At 42.8% G+C, this 15,589-nt stretch overlaps 1 protein-coding gene across 1 annotated transcript; it reads left to right on the top strand.

Annotated features, from left to right (window-relative positions):
- Positions 1-1,209: 1,209 nt before the first annotated feature.
- Positions 1,210-14,690, top strand: faxdc2 (fatty acid hydroxylase domain containing 2). The gene is made up of 9 exons (XM_008401950.2): positions 1,210-1,369; positions 2,289-2,332; positions 4,804-4,901; positions 8,561-8,664; positions 10,210-10,331; positions 12,271-12,476; positions 12,864-12,969; positions 13,661-13,827; positions 14,219-14,690. Exons 1-9 carry the CDS (start codon positions 1,351-1,353, stop codon positions 14,373-14,375), a joined length of 1,023 nt encoding a protein of 340 aa, XP_008400172.1. The 5' UTR covers positions 1,210-1,350; the 3' UTR covers positions 14,376-14,690.
- Positions 14,691-15,589: the final 899 nt, after the last annotated feature.

Genomic DNA, 15,589 nt, shown 5'->3' with positions numbered 1-15,589 from the left:
GTTAAGCTCTGCTCTGCAGGCGTGTTTAAAGATGTTTTTGAAATTGTTTTCAAAAACAATTTCCAGTCTTGTTATGTTAACAATTAAAGAGAGAACATTGATTATTACTGATAATAGTCACGTGTGTTCGCAGCACCGGATGGGCTTGAAGTTCAGCACATTCAGGGAGCGGCAGCTGATAGTTGAGACGCACAACACCAACGTTGACGCCTCAGACATCACGTCTCTGACTGGCTGCATGTTAAATGCTATAAATACTTTGATATTTTGGCTGAAGTCAGCAGCTGGGGCCTCAAAAACAACATTTTATAGACAAAGACCAAAAGATGTTGAGGGAAAATAAAAATGATTCTGAAAGACTTTATCAACTGAATGGTTTAATATGTTATTTAATTTTGTTATCTTTATTTATACAGCAACAACATTTTTGCCACAATGCACTTTAAAAAAACAAATGTTTGCTTTACTGATATAAATAAACAGCTAGCTAACTAGCTAGCCTTGAAGCTAGCTAGTTCAGTTCAATCAGGTTCAGTTTAGTAATAAAACACTGCAGTCGGTTTTTTATGTCAGTTGGTAAAAAGTTTTCTTAACCCCAACACACATTCAGTTTTACCTTCAGCAAAGTGACTCAGTATTTTTACATATACGTAGCATTTCTTTCTTTAGCTGGGTACTTTCATATTTCTAATCTAGAAACATAAATTTAAGCTTTTTCTGATGTTATCACTTTATTAGTAAACAACTTTTTGTTAAAAAATTCAGTAGTTCAGTTTCTAAAGAACAAAATTATATTTTTTTTCTTTTCCCCACAATTTTGTTTAAATGAAGCAATCCCAAAAATAATCCCAGAGATGGCTCACATCTTTATTCCATAACATTTGTCAAAATGTGCTGCAAGTTGGAGCAGTTCAGTTATGATTTGTTCTCTAATAATGTTAAAAAATCTGTATCTTTTAGAGACACAATATCTGCTTCATTAAATTGAAGAATCATCAAATAATTAGTCTGAGTCAGCAGAAGACCGAATAATTATTTCCCTTCATTGCATACTTGGAGCTTAAGTGTGAAAGTTGGTATTTATTAAAATGATTACAGCGTTGTTTTCCATTACCTTTGACCCCTACACGTTCTCTAATCATTTATAGACAGTGAGCAGCTCAACCTTTTACCTGTGACCCGCAGGAAAACACAGCGGGAGAGGCGGGAGCTTGCTTCCGGGTTCGGCCTGTGTCAGCTGACCAGGGAGCAGCCAATCAGGAGCGTCCTTCAGAAGTAAATAAACTGCCGCTGTGGGTTCATGTGTCAGCTGGCTGCAGGAGGAGCAGAGAGGAAAACCCGCAGGGAAACATGAAGACGGAGAGCCGCGGTGAGTTTCTGTCCAACCCGCCATCATAATATCCGCCTGAAAGTTATTTAATAAAAGCTCAGCGGCGTTTATGGGCTTGTTTATGGATTTCTATGATTCTGTTCTCATAGAAACGGAATCATACCTTCCGCCCCGCGTGCTTCTGTTTTCTGTAACATTAAAAATACATTTAAACATCTTCCACTGACAAAAATAAATTAGATCTGGTTTATTAGGCTTAATCCAATTTACTTGACATTTGAATTTCCCATTGGATAAATTTTTCCATCAGGAATGAAGCCTGGAAATGCGTCACAGTTAATAAACGTTCATTCTTGATCATTTTGTAGCGTTGACATAAACCTGTTGTGTGGAGAAAGACAGCGGTTTGTTTTTCAGTGGTAGTTGATGTTTTAGATCATTATTTCATAGATTTGTTGTTAAAAACTATCATTAGCTGCTTTTTGCTTCATTTTTACTCTGTAGTGATGGGAAAATGCACATTCACTGTAAAGACGGATTATAACTGGATTATGTGTAATCCTGCTCTGATTTTTTCCAGACAGCACTTAGATGATTATTGTACCATGAATAGATGAAAAAAGATATTTGAGGACATTAAAATAATAAAGTGACAGCATCAAGTCACATGTTTGTGTGACAATAACAGGTAGTCTTTGGGTGTAGCAAATACTGCAAATGTATTTTTATTCCCTTAAACTTCACCAGGAGAATGGCATTAAAATCATAAACTAAAACATGTTTTTGGCGATTTTAAGTTCAGACTTTAAGAATAATCCCTCAGTCTTCTGCTGTCGGCCATCTTGCGGCTGCAGACCTCCGTCTTGTGGTTTTCATGTGGACACGGTAGCCCTGTCCCCTACATTCATGCTGTTGTGAAACTGACCCAGTTTGAAACACTGTCTCTGTTTGTCTGCAGAGACGGGGAGAGCCGAGAAGAGCTCAGCAGGCAGTGGCCAACAGGTGAGAGAGAGCGCATCTCCGCAAAGTCCTGAGTAAAACCACAAGTTTAACACACAGAAAAACAACTATTCTCATGGCTGCTGCTGCTGATAAAATGCTACATCATTATTACAGTATAATAATTTAATCTATATAGATTGGTGAAAGTACACTGCAAAAACTCAAAATCTAACCAAGTATTTTTGGTTTAGTTTCTAGTGTGAACATCTTGGTTCAACTGAAATACCATGAAACTCACTTATAAGTAACTTTTAGCTTGTTTCAAGTCAATATTTCCTTAATATTGATGAAAACGTTTTAGTTATAAGTGAAATAATCTCCAGTGGAACAAAACATTTTTCCCATATTATAAGTTATATTGTTATTTCACTTATATTAGTAATTTTTCATCAATATTAGCTGATGAAAAATTACTATTTCAATCCACTAGAAATAGTTTTATTTCTAGTATTGACACCAAACTAAACCAAAACTACTTGGTGAGATTTTGAGTTTTTGCAGTGTAGAATAAAAATGTTAAATTTAGTAAAAATGATAAAAAGGTTTTTACCAATGTACTCAGAATATTACATTTTCTTTACTTTTGGCTCTGTAGCTTTCGGTTAGCTGGCTAATTTTTCAAGCTAACTGCTCCCGTTGCTAGGCAACAGTTTGCTGCTTAGCAGTTTGCTAACTGTGGCGATAATTTATTTAATGTCATGTATTTTAGCGTTATATCTAATCTGTGTGATTTGTGAGGAATGAAGTCGGCTCCTGCTTGGTGCTCAGACCTGATTTTAGTATTTTTAACTGTTGGATGAATTTTGTGAAATAAATCAATAAAATAATCTTCAGTTTTGTAACAAGTTGAGAAGCAGATCATGAGTTTGACAGAAGGCTGAGTCATTAACCTGAACTCCTGTTTTTATTTCTTTGCCTTTTGTCTTTGGGTGGAGTTTGTGTTGTTTTCATCGTAAGTTTGAATAAAACTTTAGTTTCTATGAGGGATGAGAACCAGCTGAAATATTTAAGGTGCATCAATTATGTTTTTGTTTCTGCAGCTGTAAAAGTTCAGCTTGTGACATAAACCATCTTTATTTCTGCCTTGTCTTCATTTATTAATCTTTATAAAAAATACATTGAAAAACTTCATTTTCAGCTAAATTATCAATATTTATGTCGTCACTATTCAGCAAAGTTATTAGTTATTAAAACTAAAGAAATAAGGAAAACTGAAATAAAGAAAAACATTTTTATTAACTAAATAAATAAAAATGTGATTGTTAGTGGGGGAAAAACTAAAACTAACTGGAACTATCATGCATTTATAAAACATACTGAAATTATGGAAATATTATCCTTCGTTTTAGTGATTGTTTCAAATTAATGTGAAATTAGTTTTTATTCCCTCAAACAAGCAGTTTGTCAGTAAATTACATTTACGTCACAAAAGTTGTTAGAAAACTCCAGAGTTCAACAATAATTATATTTTTATTAAGTAGTTTCTTCTGTTGAACATTCATAACCCGATCAGTGTTTACATAATCACACTACTTTGAGCTTTTTAAATTCTGCTCCTAAAACTGAACCAAAGTGTGGAAAGAACAACTAAAACTAAATAATATTTAACCAATTAAAACTCTATAAAACAAAAAGTCACAACAAAATAAAACTAAGCTGTAATAAAAACCCAGAACTATTCAAACCGTCTGATTATTACAGGCCTTTATTTGCATTTTAACGAGTTTGTTTCACAACAACAAGCTCAACCTGACGAGTAACATTTTAAAGTGTTTTCACGGAGACTGAATGATGAGTGTTTACAGTGTAATGATGACGTTTATGGTTTAATTTGGTGAAAATGAAACGTTTCTGTTCGAACCAAGAAGAAACAACCGAGGCGTCGCGTGCGGCGCCGTTCCCGCGGTTGCCATGGTTACGGTAGAGGTGGCCGAGGCGAAAGCCTGAGGAATGCGACTCGAATTTAATCCCTGCTGACTGGACGGCTCCCGTTTCCCACTGCGGAGAGGGAGAATGTCGTACTGTCTGTGAACGCACCGCTGGACTAACTGTTGGCAGCCGTTTGTTTTACAGTTGATCTCCATTATGCACTGTAAAAACACAAAATCTGACCAAGTAGGTTTAGTCTGCCTCACTTGAAATGAAACGAAACTGTTACAATTCAGCAAGATAGAGAAGCTGTTTAAAGTTAATAATTCATTAATATTGATGGGAACGTTCTGGTGTCATTGTCAGATTATTTCACTTTAAAACAGAAATATCTTGAACTGAAACTTTTTGATCAATATTAAGGAATTATTAACTTAGGTTAAGCTCTTGCTGTTATTTGTAAGTTGTGTTTTATTTCCAGTGAACTAAGATATGTTTGCTCTGTAATCTGCAGCAGAATTCCTCGTTGGATATTTCGTGTTTTGTTTGCTTGGTTAGCGCTGACGCTCCTCTGTTGTTCACAGCGCTGGTTTGTTTTCCAGGAATCAGCAGGAGGACTGTGGGATTCTGTGAAGAAAGCTGCTTTTGTCATCGGATCTGGAATCCTGTTCCTGGCTGCTTTTGGAAACTCGCTGACGTGGTACGACCATCACAGCACCGAGCTAACGGCTAACCAGGCTAACTAATGCCAGTCACAGCACCGAGCTAACGGCTAACCAGGCTAACTAATGCCAGTCACAGCACCGAGCTAACGGCTAACCAGGCTAACTAATGCCAGTCACAGCACCGAGCTAACGGCTAACCAGGCTAAGTAATGCCAGTCACAGCACCGAGCTAACGGCTAACCAGGCTAACTAATGCCAGTCACAGCACCGAGCTAACGGCTAACCAGGCTAACTAATGCCAGTCACAGCACCGAGCTAACGGCTAACCAGACTAACTAATGCCAGTCACAGCACCGAGCTAACGGCTAACCAGGCTAACTAATGCCAGTCACAGCACCGAGCTAATGGCTAACCAGGCTAACTAATGCCAGTCACAGCACCGAGCTAACGGCTAACCAGGCTAACTAATGCCAATCACGGCACCGAGCTAACGGCTAACCAGGCTAACTAATGCCAACTAATGCCAGTCACAGCACCGAGCTAACGGCTAACCAGGCTAACTAATGCCAATCACGGCACCAAGCTAACGGCTAACCAGGCTAACTAATGCCAACTAATGCCAGTCACAGCACCGAGCTAACGGCTAACCAGGCTAACTAATGCCAATCACAGCACCGAGCTAACGGCTAACCAGACTAACTAATGCCAATCACAGCACCGAGCTAACGGCTAACCAGGCTAACTAATGCCAACTAATGCCAATCACAGCACCGAGCTAACGGCTAACCAGGCTAACTAATGCCAATCACAGCACCGAGCTAACGGCTAACCAGGCTAACTGAGTGGTAAAATAATGAACAGAGGAGACAAAAGCAGGGAACGAATCATGACAGAAATAAAACGGCTGGGCGGGTCGGAGCAGGAAAGACCAGAATCCTGAGTCTGGAAACATTGGGTTGGTCTAGTCAAAGTAAGCCTGCTGTACATAAACATTACAAGCAAAGGTTTGGAGTTTGATGGTAGGAATCTGGCTAGTAACTAGTTACAGTTAACCAGGAAGTTTTGAGTAACTTTTTTGAAAACAAATTATTTTTAGGAGTATTTTTACTGCGCTGGACTTTTTACTTTTACTTTAGTAATTTTATTAGGAAGTATCTCTACTTTTACTTCCACTTTTGAGATGATAATAATAAATTTATAGGGACAGGAGGTGGAAATTAGCCAGAGGCTAAAGTCTGTCACCTTTTTACATAAATAATCAATATTTTATCTTTACAATAGATAAAAATATAGATATTCAATTAGACCAGAGGAGGATGGAGAATACAAACAATTACTCAAATAAAAGTACAAAAGTATTTGGTAAAATGTCGACTCAAGTACTGAGTAACTGATCATTTAATCTTTAAAAATTACATCATCAGACGGACCAAAATATAAGTTAAATTTTAGTATTTTAAGAACCAAAACCACAATAAATCATATAAAGAACAAAAAATAATGAAATCAGCCAAAACAAGAATGTTTCCAAATCAGTTTGTTTGAATAAAAACTGATGAAACTTTACAGAAGCTGCAGGTTTGAGTCTGTCTGGTTCAAACATGTTGGATTTTCATTCAGTGGGAAGAAAATCCAGAAGTTTGACTCAAGAGTAAAAGTACTTTATAGTAAAATGACTCAGGTACAGTGTAGTAAAAGTACTCCTAAAAAGTTTCTCGAGTAACGCCTCCTGGTTCTGGACCAGAACACCTCCTGGTTCTGGTCCAGAACACCTCCTGGTTCTGGTCCAGAACGCCTCCTGGTTCTGGACCAGAACGCCTCCTGGTTCTGGTCCAGAACGCCTCCTGGTTCTGGTCCAGAACGCCTCCTGGTTCTGGATCAGAACGCCTCCTGGTTCTGGACCAGAACGCCTCTTGGTTCTGGTCCAGAACGCCTCCTGGTTCTGGACCAGAACGCCTCCTGGTTCTGGACCAGAACGCCTCCTGGTTCTGGTCCAGAACGCCTCCTGGTTCTGATCCAGAACGCCTCCTGGTTCTGATCCAGAACACCTCCTGGTTCTGGACCAGAACACCTCCTGGTTCTGGACCAGAATGCTTCCTGGTTCTGATCCAGAACTCCAGCAGCTGCGTTCTGGTCCAGAACCAGGAGGTGTTCTGGTCCAGAACCAGAACGCCTCCTGGTTCTGGACCAGAACGCCTCCTGGTTCTGGACAAGAACGCCCCCTGGTTCTGATCCAGAACGCTTCCTGGTTCTGGTCCAGAACGCCTCCTGGTTCTGGACCAGAACGCCTCCTGGTTCTGGACAAGAACGCCCCCTGGTTCTGATCCAGAACGCCTCCTGGTTCTGGTCCAGAACGCCTCCTGGTTCTGGTCCAGAACGCCTCCTGGTTCTGGACCAGAACGCCTCCTGGTTCTGGACCAGAACGCCTCCTGGTTCTGGACAAGAACGCCCCCTGGTTCTGATCCAGAACGCTTCCTGGTTCTGATCCAGAATGCCTCCTGGTTCTGATCCAGAACGCCTCCTGGTTCTGGTCCAGAACGCCTCCTGGTTCTGGTCCAGAACGCCTCCTGGTTCTTGTCCAGAACGCCTCCTGGTTCTGGACCAGAACGCCTCCTGGTTCTGGTCCAGAACGCCTCCTGGTTCTGGACCAGAACGCCTCCTGGTTCTGGACCAGAACGCCTCCTGGTTCTGATCCAGAACGCCTCCTGGTTCTGGTCCAGAACGCCTCCTGGTTCTGGACCAGAACGCCCCCTGGTTCTGGTCCAGAACGCTTCCTGGTTCTGATCCAGAACACCTCCTGGTTTTGGTCCAGAACGCCTCCTGGTTCTGGTCCAGAACGCCTCCTGGTTCTGGACCAGAACGCCCCCTGGTTCTGGTCCAGAACGCTTCCTGGTTCTGATCCAGAACACCTCCTGGTTTTGGTCCAGAACGCCTCCTGGTTCTGATCCAGAACGCCTCCTGGTTCTGGATCAGCTGCTGCTGGAGGGCTGGTTTGTTTGTGTCACTAGGAGAAAATATTGATGTGACGGATCTGGATTCCGGATCTGGATTCAGGTTCTGGTGAATCTGAACAGTCGATATTAATGATTATAATTTGACGTTAAAAACAACATGACGGATTTTTTATGCTGTCCAGAACAAAGGAGTCTAGCGCCCCCTCTGGTCTGGACGCAGAACAGAGGAGTCTAGCGCCCCCTCTGGTCTGGACGCAGAACAGAGGAGTCTAGCGCCCCCTCTGGTCTGAACGCAGAACAGAGGAGTCTAGCGCCCCCTCTGGTCTGGACGCAGAACACAGGAGTCTAGCGCCCCCTCTGGTCTGGGCTGAGAATGTCTCTATAAAAACTGATCATTTTTACATGAATCCGTTTAGTTTTGGTTCTGTGGATCATTTTTATTTAACAAAAATGATTTCTATCATAATCAGCATCACTAATAAACAGGTTTTATGTTTTTATGCTGGTAATAAATTTTCCCTCAGTTAAAATGTTTTTCATCCAGACTGAATCAATATTTAGATATTAAATATTAAATATGATTTTTATTGATGTTTTCTACTGCAGGTGTTTTTCGTTATGAATATTGTGATGCTTTAACTGTTTATGGTTTAGTTATTAGATATAAATCAGGTTTTCCTCGTCAAGAGGAAAAACAAAAAAAGAAGCGGTGACCTCTGACCTCTGACCTCTGGCTCCAGGCATCTTCAGAGATTCTGGGGAGCTTCAGGAGATTTCTGGCAGAAGCTGTGGACGCAGGTCTACCTGCTGTTTGAAGGTCACGATGCTGCGCTGTTCTTCGTAGGTAAGAAGATTCATGCTGGACAGTCAGTACTCCAGGTCAAAGGTCACCGATCCGAGGCAGAAATGAATCATTTTACCGTCGGTTTGTGAAACCTTCAGGTTGGAGAATCTCCACCGATTTGCGTCCGTCAGATTTATGACCGAAACGAAACAGAATTTAATCCCAGGAGTAAATGAGGGTTAGTCTAAAGGGAAAGGTCAAAGGTCGCTGCGGCTTCAAGAACCGGTTCATTCAGATAATAATCAATTTAATTTATAACACATTTTCATTAACAAAAATCTCAAAGTGCTACATGGTGCAGCTAAAACCAACAATAAAAAGTTGTTTAAAAGTGGAGAATTCTCGTCTAAAACGTTTTCAAGCCGGTTTTAAAATCGGACAATAATTACGGGGCTATAAAGTCGTCAGGGAGAGAGTTCCATAGACGAGGAGCCACAGCCAATACCTGATCACCCATAATCCTTAGTGTTGGTGGAGAAGGTTACAGGCTTGGGGTCGTAGGGGTCAGAAGGTGGCTGTGAAGTAAGGAGGTCCGGTGAGGGTCAGCTGGGTCAAAGGTCAGACCCAAAAACTTTCTGCATTTTCTGTCTGAAACAGTTGCTTAAATATTCAACTCATATTTTCTTCTAAGCATTTACTTTATATTATAATATATAATATTTCTGTATCATCTGAGCAGCAGAAACTTGATCAGCTGCACAGATTTAAAACATTCAGTTTATAATTTAATGTTGTTTAATTAATTATATTATTGAAAAGTTTTTTATAGTAACTTCATTTTGTTCTCTTTACACTGAAAAACATAATTCACAGCGAATTAAACCTGTTTTCTGATAATTTACAGGGTTTGGATTCTTGTTGTTGTTGAATTTGTTTTAGTTTTTCTCAAACGTTTTAAACCAGCGATGTCCAAAGTGTGGCCCGCGGGCCGGTGGCGGCCCACCGAGGGATGTTATGCGGCCCTCCTGACCCCTGACCTCAGCTCTAGTCTGGAGGACAAGATGCTGCATGTGGATCATTTTCCATCTTTTAGGGAAATAAACGAAATAAAAATGAGGGAAAAATAAATTCCCAATAATTCAGTTTTATTAGAGAAACTAGAACATCAAACATCAAACATCTCCAGGCAACATCAGAAAATAATCAGTTTGAAACTGTAAGATAATAATAACAATAATAATAATAACAATAATAATAATAATAACAATAATAATAATAATAACAATAATAATAATAACAATAATAATAACAATAATAATAATAACAATAATAATAACAATAATAATAATAATAACAATAATAATAATAATAATAACAATAATAATAATAACAATAATAATAATAATAACAATAATAATAATAATAACAATAATAATAATATCTACAATGATTCACTGACCTGTTTTCAACCAAACCTGATATTTGGTTTAAATCAAATTCTACAAACTGATTTATGTTTAAGTTATGTTTGGTTCTGACATCTGGACCCAGTTTGGGTTCTGACGTCTGGACCCGGTTCTGACGTTTGGACCCGGTCCGTTTCAGGAACCATGCTGGCCCCGACCTCGGTGTTCTGGATGCTGAACGGCCTGCTGCTGCTGGTGGACACGTCTGGGAAACCGTCCTTCATCACTCGGTACCGGATCCAGGAGGGCAGGAATGATCCGGTAGGTTCCTCTCTAAGGCCCGTTTCAGATTCTGGACTGGACCGCACAGAATCCCACGAAACAACCAGAGCCGTCCGTTTAGGCGTCCAGCCGCACCAACCAGTTTCACTCAGCAGCGTCTAAACAAAGATGGCCGACGGTTTGATTCATTTAAGAGAAAGTTCTGGACTGAAGAGCGACGGGACGAGATGAGAGTCGATCTGTTGAAGTGAAATTATTTTCATTTGTTCCACATTTAATTATGATTCAAGTTTTTCTGATTCCACTGAAATGAACGAGCACAAAATGACAGATACAGTTTAAACCGTTTGACCCAAACAGCAGTTTTACCAGTCAGAGCTACAGTCCAACTCGGGGGGCTCAAAGTGCGGCCCGCGGTCCGTCTGTGGCCCTTGGATGAACTTGTGCGGCCCTGTGACTGCAGCTTCCAACAGTTTAAACCAGAGTTTAAACCGGGCCCGGCATCCTGCATGTTTTAGTTCTGGTTCAACGCACCTGGATCTGGATCTGGATCCAATTGGAGGCCTAAGAGGAGCATGGACCTGCTGAGCAGGTTGTTTCTAGAATAAAACATGGCGGACCTCCAGGACCCGCTCTGGGCTCCACTGCTTTAAACTTTATTTCTTAAACTGAAAATGTAAAATAAAACTAAGATTTTTCTCTCTCATGAAAACATTTAGCAACTTGAGCGTAAAATTAATTAAATTTATCTACAAACAGCAAAGTCAGCGGACGGTAACCTGGTTACCATGGTTACCGTCCGCTAATGAAGCTGGATATCAACTCGTTTCCGCTGATGGTCTCCGATCTCTGCCGCACTCTGGGTTACCATGGTAACAGCTCTGCGTTTACGTTACGGCGCTTCCTGATTGGCTGCCTGTCACATCCAGCAGGCGGCGCTCTCTCACTCCTGCCGGGGAAAAACCGTAGGATGTGATAATCCAAGACGATCCAACATGGCTGAACAATCACCATTCTAGATTTCAGATTCTAGATTGGATCAAACGATAATCTTAGAACGTTCTCAGATGATCAGAAAGGACATCGGGGCCGAGCGTGGCGTCGGTTCGTCGCTCTGCCTCTGAGCAAAGTCCGACTCACAGATATAAAAACTTTAATGATTATTGATCAGCGATCAGATCCAGAACATGCCGATTCCAGCTGCAGGTTCTATATTTACAGCCACGGAGAAAACAAAATGTCTGCTGCTGCGTTTCCTGTCACCTGATTGGTCTGCAGGTTCACATTTCCTGAATTAAATTTAAAAAAGTCAAGTTTTTCAATAAAAAGGTTTTAGACACCGAACAATTTCACATCAACAGGAAGTTACTTGTGCTGGAGACGAAGAAGAAGACAGGAAGTGATGATGCTGCTGTGTTTCTGTAACGATTTATGTGATTTTAATTTAGTTTATTTAATGGTGACATGATCAGAATAAGTTTTGATCAGATTAGTGAGAAACTCGACTCCATTTAACTAATTGTTACTTTAATTCAGGTTTTTAAGTGAAATAAAATGATTCCGACTGAAATTCACCAACGGATCTGATTTTACGTCACAATCAGTCGATGCAGTAAAACAGTTTAAGAAAAATAATCCAGATTATTCTTGATGCTGAGACCAATTTATTTTAATAGAATCGTTTCATTACATAGAAAATGATTTTGAATGTGAATAAAAGTAGAAAAATCTGCATTAAGCAGAAAATCGTGAAACATTTAAAATGTTCACTGATCTAATATGTCGATATCTATATTGGTGCAGATCTACTCTGTCTAGTTCTACGTTCTGTTCTTATTGTACTTTTTATTTTAACTGAATAATTAAAGTTTGCTTCAGTTTCTGCTCAGATTAAAGTTTTGACATGTTTGGCCAGCTGGTGGCGCTGTTCCAGCGTTCCAGTCTGTAGCAGCCTCAGGTACCGTGTCCGTTCCTGCAGGTGGACCCGGCCAAGCTGCGGCAGGCGGTCCGGACCGTCCTGTTCAACCAGGTGCTGATCTCCGGGCCCATGGTGGTTCTGGTCTACCTGCTGACCGGCTGGACCGGCCGGCCCTGCGGCCCCGAGCTGCCCACCTTCCACCGAGGCCTGATGGAGCTCGCCCTGTTCTCCATGCTGGAGGAGATCCTGTTCTACTACTCACACAGGCAGGACCCAGCGGGACACACTGGGACACAGCGGGACGCACTGGGACACAGCGGGACATACTGGGACGTACTGGGACACACTGAGACACAGCGGGACACACTGAGACCCAGCGGGACACACTGGGACACACAGGGACGCACTGGGACCCAGCGGGACACAGCGGGACACACAGGGACGCACTGGGACCCAGCGGGACACAGCGGGACACACAGGGACGCACTGGGACCCAGCGGAACATACTGGGACACACAGGGACGCACTGGGACGTATGGGGACACACAGGGACGTACTGGGACACACAGCGGGACACACTGAGACACACTGGGACATACTGGGACGTACTGGGACACAGCGGGACGTTTGCTGATCTGTCTGTCCATCCTCAGGTTGTTCCACCATCCCAGCCTCTACAAGCATTTCCACAAGCAGCACCATGAGTGGACGGCTCCCATCGGCGTCGTCTCCATCTACGCTCATCCTCTGGAGCACGTGGTACAGCCGCCATTTTCTCTGTTTACTGCTGTGGATTCACTCAGGACGTTTCCCTCCTTCAGTCAGTCGACCCGGTTCTACTGGACCCAGAACATCTGCTCCACCTCCAGCTGCTCTGAGTCAAACCAACCTGTTCCCCTCCTGGCCTGTGGGGGCGCTGCACCAAGAACCACTGAAGGAAACGACACAAAAACCTCTGAAGACACTGAGAGCAACTTCCTTCTTCACCAGATGGAAACAAGATGGAGGATTTTAGCGGTTGGAGGATTTCTCTTTAGGCTAAAGACCAGGAGCCATTTCTGCTGCTAGCGCTAGGCTAACATGCTAAGACTGGAGAAATAATCAATAATACAGGATAGATCCATGATCAATAGGAAATACATCTGATAGAGTTTTGAACTGAGCTCCGATCCAGAACCACAAAGCATTCTGGGAGATTTAGGGAAAGACTTTAGCCGCTTGAGCTTTTGCTCTTTGGTTGCCTAGCAACAACCTGTTCAATAACCAGCAGGAAGTGAAAACCAGTTTGAGAAGATTCCAGATATTTAAAACATGAACATCGATATGGAAACACGATGCGTTGCTCCGACTCAGAACCACAGCAGCTGGAGGTGGAGCAGATGTTCTGGTCCCAGTGGAACCGGGTCGGCCGGACCATGCCAACAGCAGCTTCTGCTTGTGTCTCCATCAGATCTCCAACATGCTGCCGGTGGTGATCGGACCCGTCCTGCTGGGGTCCCACATCACCACCACCAGCGTGTGGTACTGCCTGGCTCTGGTCAGCACCACCATCTCCCACTGCGGCTACCACCTGCCCTTCCTGCCTTCGCCCGAGTTCCACGACTTCCACCACCTGCGGTCAGTTTGACTCCGCCCACCCCGACAGGCCGACCCATACGGTTCCCTTCACTCAGTCATGGCAGGGATGAAACGTTAACGTCCGCCTCAGGAGCATCTCTTCATGTTGGTCGCTCCAGGATTTAATCAAAATCTGTTTCTGTGAAGATAATTTAGAAATATTGGCAACATTTTGCTATATTTGTGAGGATAGGGGAGTTCAGGCTCAGACAGCAGTAGTGCTGCCCCCTGCTGGTGGGAGTTAGCATCACTTAACGCTTTTGACCGTTTCTAGAGAAAATCTGGAATAAACTCAGTGTTGGTTGATAGTCTGGAGGGCCACATGGATGTCTGTGGCGGGCCGTGTCCGGCCCCCGGGCCGGTAGTTGATCCCTGCCTCTCCTGGTTCCAGGTTCAACCAGTGCTTCGGCGTGTTCGGCGTTCTGGACCGGCTGCACGGCACCGACTCCCGGTTCCGGCAGACGAAGCAGTACGAGCGGCACACCTTGCTCACCAGCCTGACCCCGCTCACCCACAGCATCCCCGAAAACCACAAGAAGGGCCAGTGACGACCTCCGACCTCCCCTCTCAGCAGGGCCCGGTCATCGTGGGAGCCTTGACCTTTGACCCCGGCGTCAGCAGCTGCTGCAGCGCTTTGATTTGTTAACATGTTGATCATTTGATGAAGGAAACGTCGACCATCTTGGTCATGAATCCAGTAAATCGGTTCCAGCAGAACTTCGTCTCGTTTTGCATTTCGGATCCAGATGTTTTCAGTAAAACATTAAAACGTTTCAGACGTTTAGTGGAGAATTTTAATCTGTAAGCGGCTGAAACAACAGGTTTAAAATAATGCAGGTAATAAACACGTTATTTCGGTTTCAGTGCCACTTTCTGTGTTTTCTGGTTATATTAACTTTGTGTCATTTTGCATATTGTACGACTTTATAGTCATAACTGAAGAGGAATCATCTCGGCCTGAGGCAGAGTTCAAAGTTCATCTGTGAACTTTTTAAATCTAAGACGCAGCAGTGATGTGGATTCATCAGCAGGAAGCAGCAGGAACTTCCTGCTCCGTCAGAAATCACTCCTGAGCCGCTTTCAGGGTTTTTTTGTCCGTTTTCAGTTTTTTTTTTCTTTATTAAAGGATAAAGCATAATTACTACAAATTACAAATAACACTAATAGCGAATCACGTCAGCCTACAAAGCAGATATTATGAATATTAAATGTTATAATACAAGCTCTCATTCAAGTATTTTACATTTTTTTCCACTTTATATATTTTTTTTGTTCCTTTTATCCTCGTTTTCATATTTTTTTCCTCATAACAAGCCGAAGGAAATAATAGATGGTTCAGGTAGTTCTTATTCATATGGCTTCATGGAAACTTTTGTCCTTTTCAGTCTCATAAGCAGCCAAGTTTTCTGTCTGGATCTCCAGTCTTTGTTCTCACACCGACTGAGCTGGTGGGCGGCGGCGCCCCCTGGTGTCCGGCGGGCGGGCGGCGCCCCCTGGTGTCCGGCGCCCCCTGGTGTCCGGCGGGCGGCGCCCCCTGGTGTCCGGCGGGCGGCTAGCAGCAGATGGATTCTTCTCGCCACATTAGTGGGAGGCTCTGAGGAAGAGGAGCTGGGAGGAAGAGGAAGGTTTCCCATTTTACGTCCAACAGAGACTGAAAAAAAAAACATCGACGGTAGAACAGAACGTGACCTTCAGAATGACCTTCATCACCAGGAATCAGCCAATCAGGACAGAGTCTCTGCTTTTGCCAGATTCAACACAA

Source organism: Poecilia reticulata, chromosome 14 (assembly GCF_904066995.2).
Source record: "Poecilia reticulata chromosome 14, P_reticulata-male-v2, whole genome shotgun sequence".
Taxonomy (NCBI): domain Eukaryota; kingdom Metazoa; phylum Chordata; class Actinopteri; order Cyprinodontiformes; family Poeciliidae; genus Poecilia; species Poecilia reticulata.
The sequence above is the reverse complement of the archived record's forward strand: the minus strand, read 5'-3'. Positions and strand labels throughout refer to the sequence as shown.